This window comes from Chiloscyllium plagiosum, unplaced genomic scaffold, assembly GCF_037043375.1.
Source record: "Chiloscyllium plagiosum isolate Xiang-an unplaced genomic scaffold, Cpla_swu_hap1 HiC_scaffold_15, whole genome shotgun sequence".
NCBI classification, from domain to species: domain Eukaryota; kingdom Metazoa; phylum Chordata; class Chondrichthyes; order Orectolobiformes; family Hemiscylliidae; genus Chiloscyllium; species Chiloscyllium plagiosum.
This window is the reverse complement of record NW_028270153.1, coordinates 37,307,351-37,325,635: the sequence shown is the minus strand read 5'-3', so window position 1 is coordinate 37,325,635 and position 18,285 is coordinate 37,307,351. Positions and strand designations below refer to the sequence as shown.

The 18,285-nt window shown below is 38.8% G+C and overlaps 1 protein-coding gene across 4 annotated transcripts in view; it reads left to right on the top strand.

Annotated features, from left to right (window-relative positions):
- The first annotated feature begins 8,459 nt into the window (after window positions 1–8,459).
- Window positions 8,460–18,285, top strand: part of stau1 (staufen double-stranded RNA binding protein 1) — a 40,444-nt gene continuing 30,618 nt past the window's right edge. For all 4 annotated transcript variants that reach the window (XM_043710365.2, XM_043710366.2, XM_043710363.2 and 1 more), the window contains exons 1-2: window positions 8,460–8,626; window positions 15,046–15,313. In XM_043710365.2, the coding sequence (XP_043566300.1) occupies window positions 15,118–15,313 (196 nt within the window). In that variant the 5' untranslated portion in view covers window positions 8,460–8,626; window positions 15,046–15,117. The remainder of the gene's footprint in view (window positions 8,627–15,045; window positions 15,314–18,285) is intronic.

Genomic DNA, 18,285 nt, shown 5'->3' with positions numbered 1-18,285 from the left:
TTCTCGTCTCAAGTGTATTCTTCGTGAATAGACTTGGAGGCCCTCTAACTTTGATAGCTGAGGATGGCTCCCCAGAAGTGATGGTTGGAGATTAAAATTTACTTTCGGATAAAAGGTTCGAATCTTGTTCAAAGACTGACTGAAGGATCATGACATACATTAGAAACCGAATATAATGTGTCAGCATATGATTTTACAGCACTGTTTTGTGAAGTGCAAATCTTAAGGAAAAATAAAGTCACCTCACATGTTTCTAGCAAAGAGAAAGCAAAAGTTAGCCTTTGCGTTTTCAATTCTGCCAGAAGCAAAATCAGCTGTAAAATATTCTGTCAACTAGAATTTGAACAAATGAACAGAAAAGAAGTTTGAACATTCTCTTAAAATTTAAGGATAAGATTTCTTAAAGATGACTTGTGATTTCATGTGAAGCTTAGTCAGATTTTAATAAACTTAGAAAAATGACTAATTCTTCCATTGGGGTCATTGATTGTGCTGGAAGACCTAACATAAATAAGCTCTTGGTCTTAATTGGGTTGAGTTCAGAAAGAACTGCTAGATCAGATGTCCAAAAGTTTTCTTTTAAATTAAAGCATTGGTTTGTGGCATCTTTTATGGAATAAATGCCCTCATCAGTGGTACCAAAATGGAGAATACAATGCTAACAGTATCTTGAGGATGTTCATAAGAAACAAAATAGCTATCTGAAAGAATTATGAAGAAGCAGCATAGAAACCTTTGACACAATTGGTGGCAAGAGTGCAATTATGGGAGAAATATGAAATATTAGAATGACAAGGTATTTAATAGATCCTTCAATTGTAATTCTAAAGTGCTATTAGTTTGAATGTACCAACAATGCAATAGTGCTGTTTCTAAGGTGATTCATGATCTGGAAGATATAGAATGAGAGAACAACAACACTGACCAATCGGAAGGAACTATCTTGGTCACTCGATCCTTCAGTCCAATCATGTTTGGCATTGTTTAATTGTGCAGTTGGCATAAAAATAGGAAGGCACTTGATGAGGATGACCAAATCTACGGTAGAATATAGACCAATTGAGTGGGCAAAAACCTGGTATGAATTATTACAGAGGGAAATGGGAGGTTACCCACTTTGGAAAGAAGAATGCAGGAGCTGAATATTATTTAAATAGGTACTAATGACAGCTGGGAGGAGTTTTAAAGAAAAAGAAGCAAAATATTCCAAAGCTACTTCAGTATTTCCATATTAATCTTGTCATACATTGAAGATTGTATTAAAGGATGCAGGAGTACTTGGGGAATACAATACACTTAGAATATTAATTTAAAAAGTAATACCTCTATAACATATAGGGCAGTTGCATTGTATGATTGTCTTCCATTGATGAGAGACTTTAATGAAACTAGCAATGGACCTCCAGTTTTAGAATAAAGACAAAAATATTGTCCATTTACATTTTGTTGAGAGAGACCAGATTCAGTTTACCGCCAGTCCCATAGTAAAGACAAAAATAATTGCCAAGAACATAATTTTTTAAAATGGGTAACAGCAGGATTGGGAGCACCAGCTCAATTCCTACTGAACAATGAAGAATTTGCAAATGGAGAATTCACGAATATATATAAGGATCTGAATATTGTAGCATCTTACAGAAAACAGTATTTGTGTGAGGAAATCTCACCTCTGATTAATAAAATGCTCTAAGTTTAGCTGATATAATGAATTGTAAATCAACAAATGTTTTGGCGTGGATAGTATGCGCAAGAAGCTTGCTTCAAATGAGGGAATATATTGCTATAATTAGTTTGTGACAAATCCTGTATTACCTACAGAAATGGGGAATCGTCTATCTATAGAAGAGACTACAATTAGCATTTAATTTTTCTCCAAAAATTGAACTATGTGTTCATTGAGGCACAAGTTTCTGAAAATATCAGGAACGCTTTGAGGTGGTAGGCTATCAAAAAATAAACCTGAGATTATTGTGTACTATACGAGGGAAGGGCGAAAAGGATAAAAGAAAACTCAAAGTTATGGGCACTGATGGCAAAACAACAAAACAGAAAATATACCATTATGAGCACATTCCGCATGGCTTATTGGAACTGACTACATATTGACAGAACTTAATGATGGCACTGACCTGCATCATGCACTTCACATGTGCATAGATACACAAGCTGGAGCCTGACAGATAATTGATTTTGATAGATATCAGACTAACTATAGGTGGACTAAGTGATATTGATAGAAGATCCAATAAGGCCTTGGATGTAGGTTTGATCGCTGAGCTGGGAGGTTCATTTCCAGATGTTTTGTCACCCTACTGGGTAACATCTTCAGTGGGCCTCAGGCGAAGCAGTGTACATGATTTCTGCTTTCTGTTTATATGTTTGGGTTTCTTTGGGTTGGTGATGTAATTTCCTGTTCTTTTTCTCGGGGTGGTAGATGGGGTCTAACGCGATGTGTTTGTTGATAGAGTTCCAGCTGGAATGCTATGCTTCTAGGAATTCTCGTGCATGTCTCTGTTTGGCTTGTCCTAAGATGGATGTGTTGTCCCAGTCGAAGTGGTGTCCTTCCTTATCTGTATGTAAGGATACTAGTGAGACGGGGTCATGTCGTTTTGTGGCTAGTTGGTTTTCATGTATCCTGGTGTCTAGAGGAAAGAAAAAAACATCTAGCCACCAGGATACATGAACACCAACTAGCCACAAAACGACATGACCTTCTCTCGGTAGTATTCTTACTTACAGATAAGGAAGGACACCATTTCGACTGGGACAACACATCCATCTTAGGACAAGTCAAACAGAGACACGCACGAGAATTCCTAGAAGCGTGGCATTCCAACCGGATCTCTATCAACAAACACATCGAGTTAGATGCCTCTACCACCCTCTGAGAAAAAGAACAGGAAATTACATCACCACAGGAAATAACATCAACCCAAAGAAAGCCAAACAGATAAACAGCAGGAATCATGTACACTGCTTTGACTGAGGCCCAATGAAGATGTTACCTAGTAGGGTGACAAAACGTCTGGAAATGAACCTCCCAGCTCAGCAAGCAAACCTACATCCAAAACCTCAACCTGAACTATAAATCTTCTCAAAACTCTCTAATTCAATAAGGCCGTTTGTCACAAATACTGAAACTTGGGACTGGATTGGCACATGAGTAGTGAGTGGAGGAAAGACTCCATAGTAGGAAGAGCAGGAAAGGCAACGAGAAAATTCCAAAATACTATCTGAATATATTCGAGGCAGATTTAGTTCTGTGGATTGACATTATGCTGATTGTAGCAGAAGAAAAAGATCAAAATGAGTAAGGAAGTTTGGTTGGAGGCAGGGCAGATCAAGAAGTAAAATTTCAAATAGGAACAGGAGACTTAGAAAGGATAAAGGCAAGGACTAAAGAACGTGTGAAGAGCATCATACGTACTGGGAGCCCTTGTGCTGATCTCTCATGACTACCAACTAGTTAGACAGTAAATTGGTAAAGAAGGCAAAACAAACAACACAACAGTTCGAGAGAGTATGATGAATACCTAAACATGCCAGATAAAGGACACTTTTCCAGGTGGATATCTATGGGGAAAGTACTTCCCAGTGGTATATATAAATCATTGCCCAGACTTGTAGTTCAGGGATTTGAGAAACAATTGAGTGATAAAAGTTGCCTTCCCAACAGCAGGAAAAGCAAGTTTGAAGATTTTCCTGTTATGAGAACACACATCCATTGTCAAAACAATATTTTTTCAAGATTTGCAGTGTTGGACTGGGGTGTACAAAGTTAAAAATCACACAACACCAGGTTATAGTCCAACAGGTTGAATTTGAAGCACTAGCTTTCGGAGCGCCGCTCCTTCATCAGGTGAAGGAGTGGTGCTCCGAAAGCTAGTGCTTCCAATACTTTTTCAAAAGGAACGATTTTCAAAACAAGTTTTTTTAACGTGCCTATAGAATGCTACATTCATAGCTATTTGATTTGGGCAATATTCACTTGAAAATGTGTCATGGAAAAGAAATTGAAGATTGCTCTCTCTGACATCTCTTTTATACTCAAATGGAATTTCTAAAACAGTCAATACAAGCACCAGCTATTGGATTATTTTATGAAAATATGTGTTTGTTCAAAGAAACTTTTGAACTCTTTTGAAGTGATACACATTAGATTAGATTTTTTTAGATTAGATTTCTTACAGTGTGGAAACAGGCCCTTCGGCCCAACAAGTCCACACCGCCCCACCGAAGCGCAACCCACCCATACCCCTACATTTACCCCTTACCTAACACTACGGGCAATTTAGCATGGCCAATTCACGTGACCTGCACATCTTTGTGACAGTGGGAGGAAACCGGAGCACCCGGAGGAAACCCACGCAGACACGGGGAGAACGTGCAAACTCCACACAGTCAGTCGCCTGAGTCGAGAATTGAACCTGGGTCTCTGGCACTGTGAGGCAGCAGTGCTAACCACTGTGCCACCGTGCCGCCCACAAATCATTTGAATTGTAAGAATACATAAGTATTCATGTAATCTTATTGTTTTTGTTTTCATGGAGTATGTTAAAGACTACTTATAATGTATCTGGTATTTTGTATGTTTTCTTATGAATAATCATTTGTTTGCATTTTAATTTCTTTTGTAGAAATAGAGGGGTGTATGCTAGTATCTATTAGGTTCTGGTAATGAATGTTAAATACTGTGTATTTGAAGGTAATAACATAAACAAGTGTTGATTACTGATTGGCAAGCTGTACTTAGATGTGCATAATCCCTTTCAAAAACACTTTAATTCAGAATTCTCCTCAGGATCCTTCAAAATTTTAAATTAAGTTACAGTGCCTTTAAAGGCTGTTTTACTTTCTTATGTTTGATGTTATCAAACTTAGTTTCCTTATACATTAATTATTTTTTATGAAAAGAACCAGCCTTCGCTTGGGAAGGAATATTTAGAATGAAGATGTAAACTCTGTGGCAAGCAAGTATCCACCAAAGCATCCTGGTTTTAATGCATTCTTCACAAATTGTCTTCATGTAACAAAATTACATACTTAGACAATAATGAATTGAAGCACTGCTACTCAATATACATCAATTGACCTTTCCAAGGGAAGATTGACAAAGTACTGATAATGTATCGTTGTTAATAGATTTAAAGCTATGCCACGTATACATCGGGTGTTCCAAATGAGTAGCATAGTCACCAGCAATATACATTGTAGATCGTAATTTGTGCAATGTTGTGTTGTAGCAGTCTCCTGTGTTTGTCTGCTGCAGATGACAAGTGAACTGATAAAGGGCATGATCTATCTCCTACCTAGTCAAACAATGAACTCATCCCTTCCAAATCTCTTCTAGACAGAATCCAAAGATCATAGCTTTCAGTGACTGACAACTAGGTGACAATGTCCATAATGTTCTATTCTCACTGGTAGTTATCCTTGTTTCAGAGCTATGAATACTCAAGATTTCATACAGAAGGTGTTTGTGTAGACAGCTGTCATCCATACAATGAAGTGCCTATCGCCTAGCAAATAGGAAAAATGATGGAATTAGCAAACTCCAGCACCTGAGTTGGTGATCTTGTCCTGCTCAGAGATGCAGGGAATAAGTCTGAAACAGCTAAGATGCAAACCATTCAGTTTTTACTGCTGCCTCCACATTTTGTTAAACTTTCACCACTATAGAGGATTGCACAGAGGACACAGACTTGGTAGACTTAAAGTTGGACATTCTCAGGTCATTGTTCCATACTCTTATTCAGTTTGGACGTAGCAGTTGAAGTTTTTGTGATCTGTATATTGATTTTAGCATCAAGTAACAGATTTCAGGAGTTTACGTAGTCGAGAAAATGTGATACACACGGGTACAGGTACACACAGACGCGCACACAGAGACCCACACACAACCTTATAGACACACACTCCCACACGTGCACCCCCTCACAGACTTGACACTCTGCACTCACTGCACACACACACACTTTCTCACACTCACAAACCCCACCCCAGACACACACACAGACAAAGACCCACATGCACATATATATTTTGTGTGGTGAATTTTTTTGTACTTGCAGAGTTACATTGCACTTTGCTCAAAAACTGCATACATTCAAGTAGAACTCTGAGCTCAAAAACTGGAAGAATTTATGTAAAACTCTGTTATCTCACTTTTTAGATTAGAATCAATCTAAACATCAGGTCATAGACAGAGATCACAGGGGGCTAACACCTTCAACATATTGTCTAGCTATCACCATTGTTAACAGCTAACCCGAGAATGCAACTGTTAAAAAAGGGTTTTGTGATTTACACATGAAAGAAGTGAAACTATCAGATGAAAGACTTAACAGACAATCAATTCTTCAATGTATAATTTCAGTTACATCACGCTGCAAATTTTTGCTATAAATTCTGTGTTACGATCAAGCCCTCCACAATCACCTGATGAAGGAGCGTCGCTCTGAAAGCTAGTGTGCTTCCAATTAAACCTGTTGGACTATAACCTGGTTTTGTGTGATTTTTAACTTTGTACACCCTAGTCCAACACCGGCATCTCCGAATCGAGAAAATGTGAAGTCATCAACAATTCCCAGTGTCATATTGGTAGAAAGTGAGCACTGCAGATGCTGGAGATCAGAGTTGAGAGTGTGATGCTGGAAAAGCACAGCTCAGGCAGTATCCAAGGAGCAGGAGAATTGATGTTTCGGGTATCAGGAATACCTTCTGTCTATGGAATTATTAATGAAATATCAAACAAAGAATACCTCTAAAGAAGGTTCATATATATTATAAACTGAGTAATTGATGTTGATTTCATGGATCATACTGGCATTTACAGCAGTTGACACATGAACTTTGCCAAATGCAGTTTACTCTCAAAAGTTGCTCTAAAACAAGTATAAATAGTGCATGGTGAATACTAATCAGAATTTCATTTTTGTGGTTACTCCATCAAGCCCATTACAGCTTTTAGAAGATGAAAATGACCATCAAGCCTGTCCTCAAAATGATGGTCTTCTGGGCAGGGGTTGGAGAGGATACTAAAGTCCAGAAAAAAAAATTCTCTCTAAAATTTTTCTGACCTCCAATGCCTTTATATAAAACATTGTGGCATAAAGCAACACCCGCACTTTATTTATATAAATCCAGAAAGCACACATCAACTGATCCTGGATGGAGGTGCAGCCACATAAATGAAAATGGCTGATAAGTGGCAGTTAAAACAAAATGAAAATGTCCGCAGTGACTTTCTGGTCTAAAATTAGTTTTAAATAATTATCTTAAACAACTGACTACATATATACCATTATTATTCCAAAACATGAAATCTATTTTTTTTATTCAGTAGAATTACAGGACAGTTGTGTTTTGGAATGTTATTTTCCATTTATATTTTTCATTCTACTATTATTACACGTTTTACAAATATAAATTTGACAATTTTCTTCTTACTCATCTACAAACATCTAACCCACTCAAGATCTGCCAATGTTGCCAAAGACAAAAATCAGATTTTTGCTTCTGAATAATACATGACAAGAGTAACTATTTAAGTCTTAACTCTTACCATGAGAGCAACTGGTAATAGGGATAGAAGAACTAACAAAGTCAGGGCTTTATTCATCAATGCATTAGAAAACTAGATTCAAACACCACCACAAGCTTCGAGCACACAAACCACGTTACTATTGCAATGTAGCGCCAAAAATGCTACATTGTTGGAAATATCCTTCAAGTTAGACGTTAAATCAGGAGAAAGTGAGGACTGCAGATGCTGGAGATCAGAGTCGAGAGCGTGGTGCTGGAAAAGCACAGCAGGTCAGGCAGCATCCGAGGTGCAAGAGAATCGGCCAACCACCTCGTCATCGCTCTTTAGCTACTTGCCAGATGTTTTCTACACACCGAAGTAAAATCGCAGAAGACTGCGTTTGCTGGAGATCCGAAACAAAACGTAGAAAGCGCTCGAAAAACTCAGTAAAAATCACACAACACCAGGATATATCCAACAGGTTTATTTGAAGTGCATTCTTTGGAAGCTAGTTGATTAGTTACCTGACGAAGGAAGAGCGCTCCGAAAACTAGTACTTTTTAAGTAAACCTGTCGGACTATAAACTGATGTTTTGTGATTTTTTTAATTTGTCCAACACCCTCACATCCTGGAGAAAGTCGGCAGGGAGGAGCGGAGTTAACGTTTCCGAGTTCAGGAGCACTCCTCTTTGAGCCGCCCCTGTAGTTAGTATACTTTCTGAACATTAATGTTGCACCGCAACATCACTGTATCAGAGAAACATTGATACAGATTGAAACGTCACATATCCCCGCGGAGGCGGAGGCGGCGGCAACAATAAAGAGCCGAACCCCCTGCACATGCGCACCAGCCCCACGGTTTAAAGGGCCGCCGGAGGGGCGGGGCCAGTGGTGGACGCGGGACGTCAGTTCCGGTGGCGCGCGGCGCTCTGGGAAGGTGAAGCGGTTAAGGTCGGTTCCGCCGCCGGTTCGTCCGATTCTCTTTAGTGTTTGCCGTGTGTCGGCAGCGGGAAGCGGCTCCTCTTTCTTGCTTCGTGAGCGAATGGATTGACTCGTTTCTTCAGAAATTCGGCTTCAAGCTCGCTTTTTTGAAGAAAGGAGGTAAGTTTCGGGTGAAAAGCAGAGGCCGGAGAGGAGTCTGTACAGGGGGCAGCGGCCCCCAGCGCTCGGTCTGCCCCAGGACCTGAGACCCGGCGGAGCCCGGCTAGGAACTCTGGAGGAGGGTAGCCTGCTTCGGTTAGGATCACCAGGCCCCGCTGCCCTGTGGTGGGCCGTCTGAGGACCCAACAGTACCCGGCTGGTTTCTGAGTGCCGGTTTGTCGCATATCACCTGGTCAGTTCAAACCCGGGCCCCGTGGTCTGCCAGAGCACTGACAGGTTCCATCATATTTCTAAAGTTGGCCAATCCTGTGCAAGTGTTAACGCCACTTCTCTCTATCCCTCCCCCGAATGTCCTAAAGAAATGTCATCTATCCCAAGGAAAATGCTTTAAGTGTTGTCATTGACCGGACAGCTGAGAAGATGGCTAATTCCAGTCTTTTGGAGGGCATCAGATGGCATCATTATCAAAAGTCTTCGTCCCCATAAGTCAATCGTTGGTGTTTTTCCAAACATCCAAGCGTGCAGGTTTGGAACATAGGTCCCATCTTTTTTAAACTTTGTTTACCAGTGTTGGATGTCCAAACCGTGTTCCTCTTTATATGCATTTCTGGGCCTCAGATAAAGTCTCCAAAGTCCAACTGACTACTTTTGTTTGGTTTGATTTGTTCCTTCATGGTATCTCTCAAATTGTGTGCTTTGTTTTTTTAAAAAAAATGTTTTTTGGTACCCTTTCTTTATTGACTGGTAAATCATAATTCTGTATTGGCTGGTTGGGATGTACACAAAATAACAATTCTGAGTTTAAACTTTGTTGAGATTTTCTGCTTTAGTGTTCTCCCAGATTGTTAATTTTTTGCTTGTGTTAATGTGTATTGACTTGTTTGTAATTATCATGGGGGCATTGCACTATAGAATTAATTGTCAGAGTTGTTACTTGTGTTAAATTTTCTTGGTATTTCACAAATGTAAACTTCATCAACACAGCTAGGAAACCAGATGTCCTCAGTTGCCATATGTAGCAATTCCATATCAGAGCCTCATGGAAAGTTGGTGACTGACAGGAGTGGGACAAATGGGAGATTGAAAATTATTGTGGAAGTCATGATGTATTCTGAATTTTTAATGGTATTGTTTAAGTTATGTGTCAGAGCCAAAAAAAGTGGAATAGGTTTACTAAAACTCTGGGTAAGATCTTTATTTTAATAGTCTTAAGGGTTGCGAAGAAGCAGGAATGTTTTGGCAAGCAGCAGTAAGGGAATGCTTCAATAGTCAAAAGCTTAATTGCTTTTGACTGTTGAAAAAGAGCCTGGCTAAAATTGGAGACTTCTATGATGTGTTGTAGGGTTGGTAAATGTCAGGGGGCTAGAGATGGGCAAACTCATAAAGAGCTTTTCAGCACTTATGTAAGATTTTGAATTGTGTTGGGTTAGCTTTAAGTGTCTGCAGATCAGTAAAGGTAAGATGGTATGCAAATAAAGTGGGTTGGATGTGGTCAGCAAGGGTTTTGAATGAGCTAAAGTTATCTGGTAGCCAAAATTTAAGTGACTACAGCATGGGTGAGATTTTTGGAAGACCAAGGTTTAGCTTTATCAAAAATTTAAAGTATTTCTTTCCTGTTTCTTTGTCGGTGCAGAGTCTTGGTCCTGTTCCTCAAGAGAGATATGAATGGCTTGACAGTAGGATGGGAAGGTGCAATTTAATGTGGAGGAGTGAGCTGATATGCTTAATGTAAGACATCTATGGAGTGGAAAAGAAAGTGGGAATGTGCACAGTGGAGGGACACTGAAAGACATGGATGTGCAGAGACATTGAAGGATTCATATACAAAATTCCCTGCAAGTGGATGGACGTAAGGCATTAAAATGTCTTCTGAAAGAAGAGCATACAGCACAGATCCATTGGGAGAATGGCAGGAGTGAAAATACATTGTTACAACAAATTGAAACACATCATGTATTTATATGGAATTTAGTTTTATGCATGAGGGATAGTTAGAAAAGAGTGGTAGAATTATTCTTGCCAAGCAAATTAAAGAGATCAAAGCCAAGCCAAGTGAGAATTGTGATGAAAGATCAACTACGATGCTGAATGATGGAACAAACTTGAACTGAATAGCCTACACTCATTCCTGTTCTCTTTAAATACATCTCATCTTGTATAAGTCTAGTAGTGTATTTTTGCCAGTATAATAATTGAAAAAGCCAAATTCCCCACTTGTAGTTTTGATCACCCTATGTGTTTTTTTGATGGCGTATTGTGTTTTTTTTGTTTATTTACTTTACCTCATCTGTTAGAAAGTCTAATAAATTTGCCATACCTCTTGACTTGAGTTGTTCTTTATTGCATCACTTCTTTGCATTTGGAATGAAAAGCTGTAATTTTTGGGACATCTCTGTTGTGATATTAATTAAGGACCAATTGTCTTATCAAAGAATAAACGCTACTGCGATGAAATTAAAAATGGAACAATTAAAAATGCTATATTTCCTATCTTCACTCCCTTCAACCAAAACTATCAAAAGTAAATTTAGCTATTCAGTCATTTGGTATCTAAGAACATGAGAAATGGGAGCAGGAGTAAGCCATTTACCCTTGGAGCCCACAGTGCGATGATCAGTCATCTGGGTCTACCTCATTACCATTTTCTTGCATTGTCCCAGTTTCCCTTGATATCTGTAATATGTAGAAATATATCAATGTCTAAGCTTCCACAACACTCTGGGGCAAAGAATTCTGAAGATTCACCACCTTGGTGAATAAATTCCTTCTCGATTCTAAATGACCTCTCTTTATTCTTTGACTCTTGTCCACTGGTTTTTGACCCCGCACCAAAGGCAAGGATAGACCTCCTCTTAAATCTACCCTGTCAACCCGTATGTACTTTATATGTTTGAGTGAGATCATTCTCTATTCCATGGAATAAAGGCCCAGTCTGTTTAATCTTTCCTTTATAGTGCAATACCCCCATTCTAGAAATTTGATGAACCTACACTGCTCCAGGTGTGGTTTCATTTAAAATGCTTCATATTTACAGTGAAACCTCTTTCCTCCTCCAGTCGATCCACTTCTAATAAAGGCCAACACCATTTTCCACCTTATTGGCTTACTTCACCGTCATGTTAACTTTTGGCAGCTCCTGGAAAAGGACACCGGAGTCCTTTTGGCGTTCTGCACTTCCCAGCTTCTAGCTGTTTGAGAAATACAGTATACGGTTTCTAGTGTTCCTACCAAGTGGATAACAATTATCTATTCCATCTCTCAATTTTTTTTTCCCCATGCGTTTAACCTCTATTGAAGTCTGTGTGCCATCACAATTCACAAGCAAAATTTATGTAAATAAGTTTTTTCTCAGTCAAAAGTAATGAATGGGTTAGAAAATACTTCAGGATATTGTGCTGGAACGATCATTTCATGTTCTTGCTTATCGAGATAATCTTTCAGGGTAGACTGACCTAGAAGGTTTTGGTGGAGGCAGTGGCGTGAAGTGTTGGGATCGTATGTTTGTGTGATTATGTTGTCATGGCAGGATAAAGGCAGCATCATTCTGATTAGCCTTTTTATGTCTGATACATCTTGAGTCATTAAATTTCTGATTTGAAAACAGGCATTAGGTACCCAGTGATACAGATATTTGACAATAAACAGAACTGGATCAGAAACAATTCACTGACGAGAAATATATGCTGTCATTCTTTGTAAAAGTTGGTGAAAGTCATTATTACAATAAAGATAACAGTTGAAAATCAATTTTGCAATGCTGCAAACATGGAGTAGCCTTGTACTAAACTAAAATAGATGTCAACATATCTATTTCACCATGACCAAATAAATCAAATTAGGTTTTCGTTGCAATGCAATTCCAAAGTTTAGCCTTTTGTTGATGCTACATCCATGTAACTTGAAATGTAATTAATCTTACTGAACAGGGCAAATTCAGTTTGCACTCTAAAGCATAGGACTGTTGACAGTCTTTTTGAAGCCCTTCAGATGTGCCTTTTCTTTCAATGAAAGCCTACGCCTTGACTGCAATTAGCATCAAATCTACATAATCATAGCAACATCCCCAGTGGATTTATGCTGGCATTTATGGGTCAAGGACCTCAGTGTGTAGCAAGTCTGGATCATCTGGAATTTCTGTTGGCGCAGAGGATGTTGAGTTGATGGGGCTGTTCAAAATCAGGAATGATTTTCCTACAGTCAATAAGAAAAACTCTTTAGCATGTCAAAATGATCAGTTGTGCAAGTTTACATGTGGATTTAAGGTAATTGACCAAATAATCTGAAATGACATGAAATATTTTTAACTCTTCCCATTTGTGATTTGGAATGCATTGTTAGAAAAGATAGTGGAACTTAATGTAGCAGCAATATTGAAAAGCAAATCTGATGATTACTTCCAAGGGAAGCGCACGTTGCAGTAGTGCTTAATTTGGGTTATTGTACCACAGGTTCACAAGGCCATACTGCATCCTAGAATGGTGCAACATATAATTCCTTGATCAATTCTTTTGGAGAGAACACCAGTTAGGCTAACCTTGTTCTGAAAATGCAGGGAAGGCAAATTGATTGCCATGATTAACAAATGATGACAAAGTGTTAGGTAGTGGATCTGTTTTCCAGGCTTTGTTTTGCCACATAGTATAAGAGTATCTAAGCTTTGATTTGCTATTGACCAGTGCCTTGATAGTACATATGCTGGTAAAGACAGACATAGGTTCTTTCTGGTTGAGTAGGTTGCTGTGACTTGGAGTGAAATTTTGGAAAAGGCAGTTCCAAGTTCATTTACCTGAACCTGATGTCCTGACTGAATTGTATCAAGTAGGAACAGAATGATGTGCTAATCTGTGTCCACACCATGTTTTTTGGTCTCAAAATTTCTGCCCTTCTCTTCTTTCCTGAAGTTCCTTGGCACAGTATGTTTGTGCTCAGTACTTTTAGGTGTTACCAGATAATGACCCAAATACATTGAGATCATTTGGATCTGACACCATCCCAATGGAAATCCCCAGTTGAACAAATAAAATTGAAAATAATACCTTTATCTATGACCTGTTTACATATTGGATATGTTTATTTACTCAGCAATTTGTTAACACTTTTATTTTTAGTTTGGTTATAGAATCAGATGTGCAGCACAGAAAAAAACCCTTTTGATCTAACCTGTCTACGCTAACCAGATATCCTGTATTGTTCCAGTTGCATATCGCTCTAAACACTTCCTATTCATATACCCATCCAGATGCCTTTCAAATGCTGTAATTTTATCAGCATCCGCCACTTCTGGTGACTCATTCTATACACAGACCACTCTGTGCCCCTTAAATTTTTCCCCACTCACATTAAACCTATGTCCTCTAGGCTTGGACTCAGCTACCTTGGAGAAAAGACAGCTATTTGCCTGATCTGTGCCACTCATGATTTTATAAACTTCTGTAAGGTCACACTCTCTCCGATCCAGGGAAAAAGGCCCGGCCTGTTTCAGCCTCTCACGATAGCTCAAATCCTCCAACCCAGGCAACATTTTCTAAATCTTTTCTGAATCCTTTCAAGTTTCACAGCATCTTTCTTATAACAGGGAGACTAGAATTGAATGCAGTATTCCAAAAGTGGACTTACCAATGTCCAACATGATATCCCAACTCCTATACTCAATGATCAATAAAGACAAGCATACCAAACATCTTCACCAACCTGTCTACGTGCAACTCCTCTTTTGCGGAACTATGAACCTGCACCCCAAGGTCTCTGTTCTGAAGTTGACCTGACGTTTATTTTACGTAAAATATGAGACCAGGGATAAGTCAAACCAAATTGGAATTTAGCTACTTAGTGAATTTTACAAAGCTTTAAGTTAATTTTTGAATTAGTCATGCTGGAATCCTGTTATTAGAGTATGGATGTTGTAAACTGATGTAATATTGCACTTTAGTTACTCTGGAATAAATATGAAGTTATAGAACATCAAACATTACAGCGCAGTACTGGCCCTTTGGACCTCTATGTTGCGCCAACCTGTAAAACCAACCTAAAGCCCATCTCACCTACGCTATTCCTTTATCATCCATATGTTTATTGAATGACCATTTAAATGCCTTGATGTTGGTGAGTCCACTACTGTTGAAGGTAGGGCATTCCACGCCCTTACTACTGAGTAAAGAACCTACCTTTGACATCTGTCCTATATTTATCACCCATCAATTTAAAGCAATATCCCCTCGTGCTAGCAATCACCATCCGAGGAAAAATGCTCTCACTGTCCACCCTATCTAATCGTCTGATCATCTTGTATGCCTCTAATAATTCGCCTCTTGGGTATTCTGGAATGTAATTATTGGTGAAGTAGTGTAGTAATGGAATTAGATTTTCTGATTTGTTAATGAATGTGTACTAAACTATGATGTGTTTGTATCTTTTTCCAGAGATCCTGCTACTGCATATTTCTGATCTTAACCAGCACCTCTGCAATCTTCCTATAAATCTAATCTAAGTTAATGAGTTGGAAGTGTGAAATGTCTCAAATTCAGGTTCATAACTCATCCTCCAGTCTATCGCAACCTCTTATGGGTAGTAGTGTTGGTCAGAGCATTCCTTCTGGTATTGGTCCTCTGCCATCAGAAAATGCTAGTAGGCCCATTCAAAGCTCCGCTTTACCTTCCATGTCTGCCACTTCCACCACCGCAGCTGCAGGTATGTACATATGTTATAGTCATGGAGGAAATGCCTTTGAATATGCAGATTACTGATGAAAATAGTACTTGGCTTTTTTTTTTTTTGGATTTGTTTGGGGGCAAGTGGTGATAAACAACGGAATAGTGTGTTTGCTTTTGTGAAGAGTTTTGTGTTAAATATCTATCAGGACGTCCTTATGCCCTTCATCTCCATGCTGGCTGTCCAAGACCAATCTTTCTGGTCTTGCTCATCAACTATTTCCATAATGCGCTTTTAAAATCTCTCAAGACCGTTTTCTCAATCTCTTTTGAAGGCTTTGATCAAATATATCTCCACTAAACTCTCAGGCATTCTAGATCTTGATCACTTGCTGCGTAAAATAGTCTTTGTTTCTGTTGCCAATCACCTTGAATTGCTGCTTTCTAGTTCTTGATCGTTGCATCAATAGGAACAATTTCTCTCTCCCAACTCAGTCCTAGACTCCTCCATTTTGAGCACATGACCAATTTCTTAATTCTGTTTTCAGGGTGAACATGCCTAGCTTCCCCAATCTGTCCACCTGACTGAGAACCCTGGCACCATTTTCATGAGTCTTTTCTATAGTCTTGCGAATGACTTTACATCGGTCCTTCCTAACGTGTGGTGCCCAGTACTGACAGCAATACTTTATGTAGGCTTAAGATAATTTCATCCTTTTGTGCTCTGTGCCCCAATTTCAGAACTGAGATTTCATTTTATTAGCAGCTCTTTTTGCCTGTCCTATCCCCTTAAATGATTTATGCACATACAACCTAATTCCTTCTGCCCCATACCCTGTTTAAAATTACCTTTTTATCTTGTATTTGTCTCATTATTTCTATAATGTATGTATGCTTCTGCATTATTCCTGCATTGGCCATCTGTCCATTCCACCACCTGAAGTTCTCTTGAAGTCTGTTGCTATCCTCCTCACAGTTCACAATATCTAACTTGTGACATTCAGAAGTTTTGGAACTGTGCTGTTTACTGTCAAGTTTGTGTGATCAAATAAAGAAAATATTGACCTTTTTAAAAACCCCACTGTATATCTTTCTCCAGTCTAAAGACCAGCCATTCACAGTAATATTATCTGCAACTCATCCAATTTCATTTTCATATTGCCCCTGTCTCTTATTTCTTTGGTTTTACATTTGCTGAAAAACTTGTTATGCAGCACTCTATGCAACACCTTTTGGAAATTCGACTGCAATGCAATTAAACTTGTTCCCACCCTGTTACCTGATCAAAAATTTGATTGAATTAGTTAAACACCAGTTTGTCCTAGATGCATCTGTGCCAAATTTTCTTAATCAATTCACATTTGTCCAATTGATAAATCTAATTGTGAATTATTGTTTGAATTGCTGCCAATGCTAACCTAATTGGCCTATGGTGCTGGTTTTATCCTTGCACCCTGTTTGTTTTGAACAAATGGCCTGACATTTGGAATTCTCTGGTCTTCTGGTACCACCACTATACATTGTAGCCAGTGTGTCCGCAATTCCAGACCACCTCACTTGAATGCATATCATTTGGGCCTGGTAATTTATCAATGTTTGGTACATACTGCTTGTAAAATACCTTACCTGGCATTTTGTTTTCTCTACACAAAGTGGTCAGGCCAGCATTTATTGTCCTTGAGACAGTGGCATTGAACCAGTACAATCTGCACCATATCGTATAATGGTGGGTCATTGTTCTCTGGCCTTGTTCACCATATTGCAGGCTTTGGTATTAATTTATAGGATCAGGTGCTTCCCCAAAAGTCAGTGTTGGTAGAGGTTTGGTTACTTACATTGCCTCTCAATTGAGTGCAAATATGCAGTCCTTTCACTTTTTCTTCACACTAATTATTTCAAATGCTGCAGGAAATGCACTTTTGATCTTCCATGTACAGTTTCTTTGGAAAGCCAAATGTACTTAGCACTTAGCTGACAGCACGCTACTTTGGAAGTGCAGAAAGCAGCTTGGATATCCTCTATGGTGGTGTTTGTTACTTTTTGTCCATGTAAGCATTAAAATATTGTAGTTTATTTACTTGTGAAGCAATGATGAGCTATCTATTAAGTTTTATATATGTATTAAGATTATATGAAGTTGATTAAAATTTAAGCAATGAATCTGTATACTGCCTTCAGCATTCCAAAGACACTATCCTCCTTGGGCAGCATTTGTACAATATTCTTTCTGGGTGCCAGACTCTCATTGCAGTCTCAGTTGTTATCTACTATCATATTATTAGCTCAAGTGGTTTCTTTTGTTTTTCTTCTGCATATTCATCTTAATCATTTATTTCCTTTCCCGTATATCTCTGCTCAATAATTGCTGTCTTTTGGTGACAACACCTGGGATCATGGAAGTAACTTCACTGCACAGCTATGATTTGGTTTTTCTGCTGTCCGTCATCCAGAGAACCCTTTGCTGTTGCTGACATCTTCAGATGCCTTTTCTGATCAAAATCAAAGTCATTGCCTTTAGATTTTGCAAATATTCAAGTCCCATCCATGTTGGTTCCATGAATCTTTCCAATTGCTTCCTACTTCAGTGTTGAACTTTTGTTAACTGCTGAACACATGGTTCAGCCTCCTTTCTTAATCCAGCTTGCCAGCAAAACTGCTTTTTTCACTTTTAACATGGCTGTATCACCTTATGCCCCTCCCTGTCTTCCCTGTTTCTTCAGTTTTGTAATTTAACTTTGAATAAAAGAACAATTTCTGGTGTACCTGTGTTTGAAGATCAACTGGCTTGAATATGACAATTTTCTTAATGCGATTGCAATTGGACTTTTTGAAATCTTTTCATATTATGTCATTTAATGCTATTGACCTTTAGATTAGATTAGATTACAGTGTGGAAACAGGCCCTTCAGCCCAACAAGTCCACACCGACCCGCCGAAGCGCAACCCACCCGTACCCATTCCCCTACATTTACCCCTGCACCTAACACTACGGGCAATTTAGCATGGCCAATT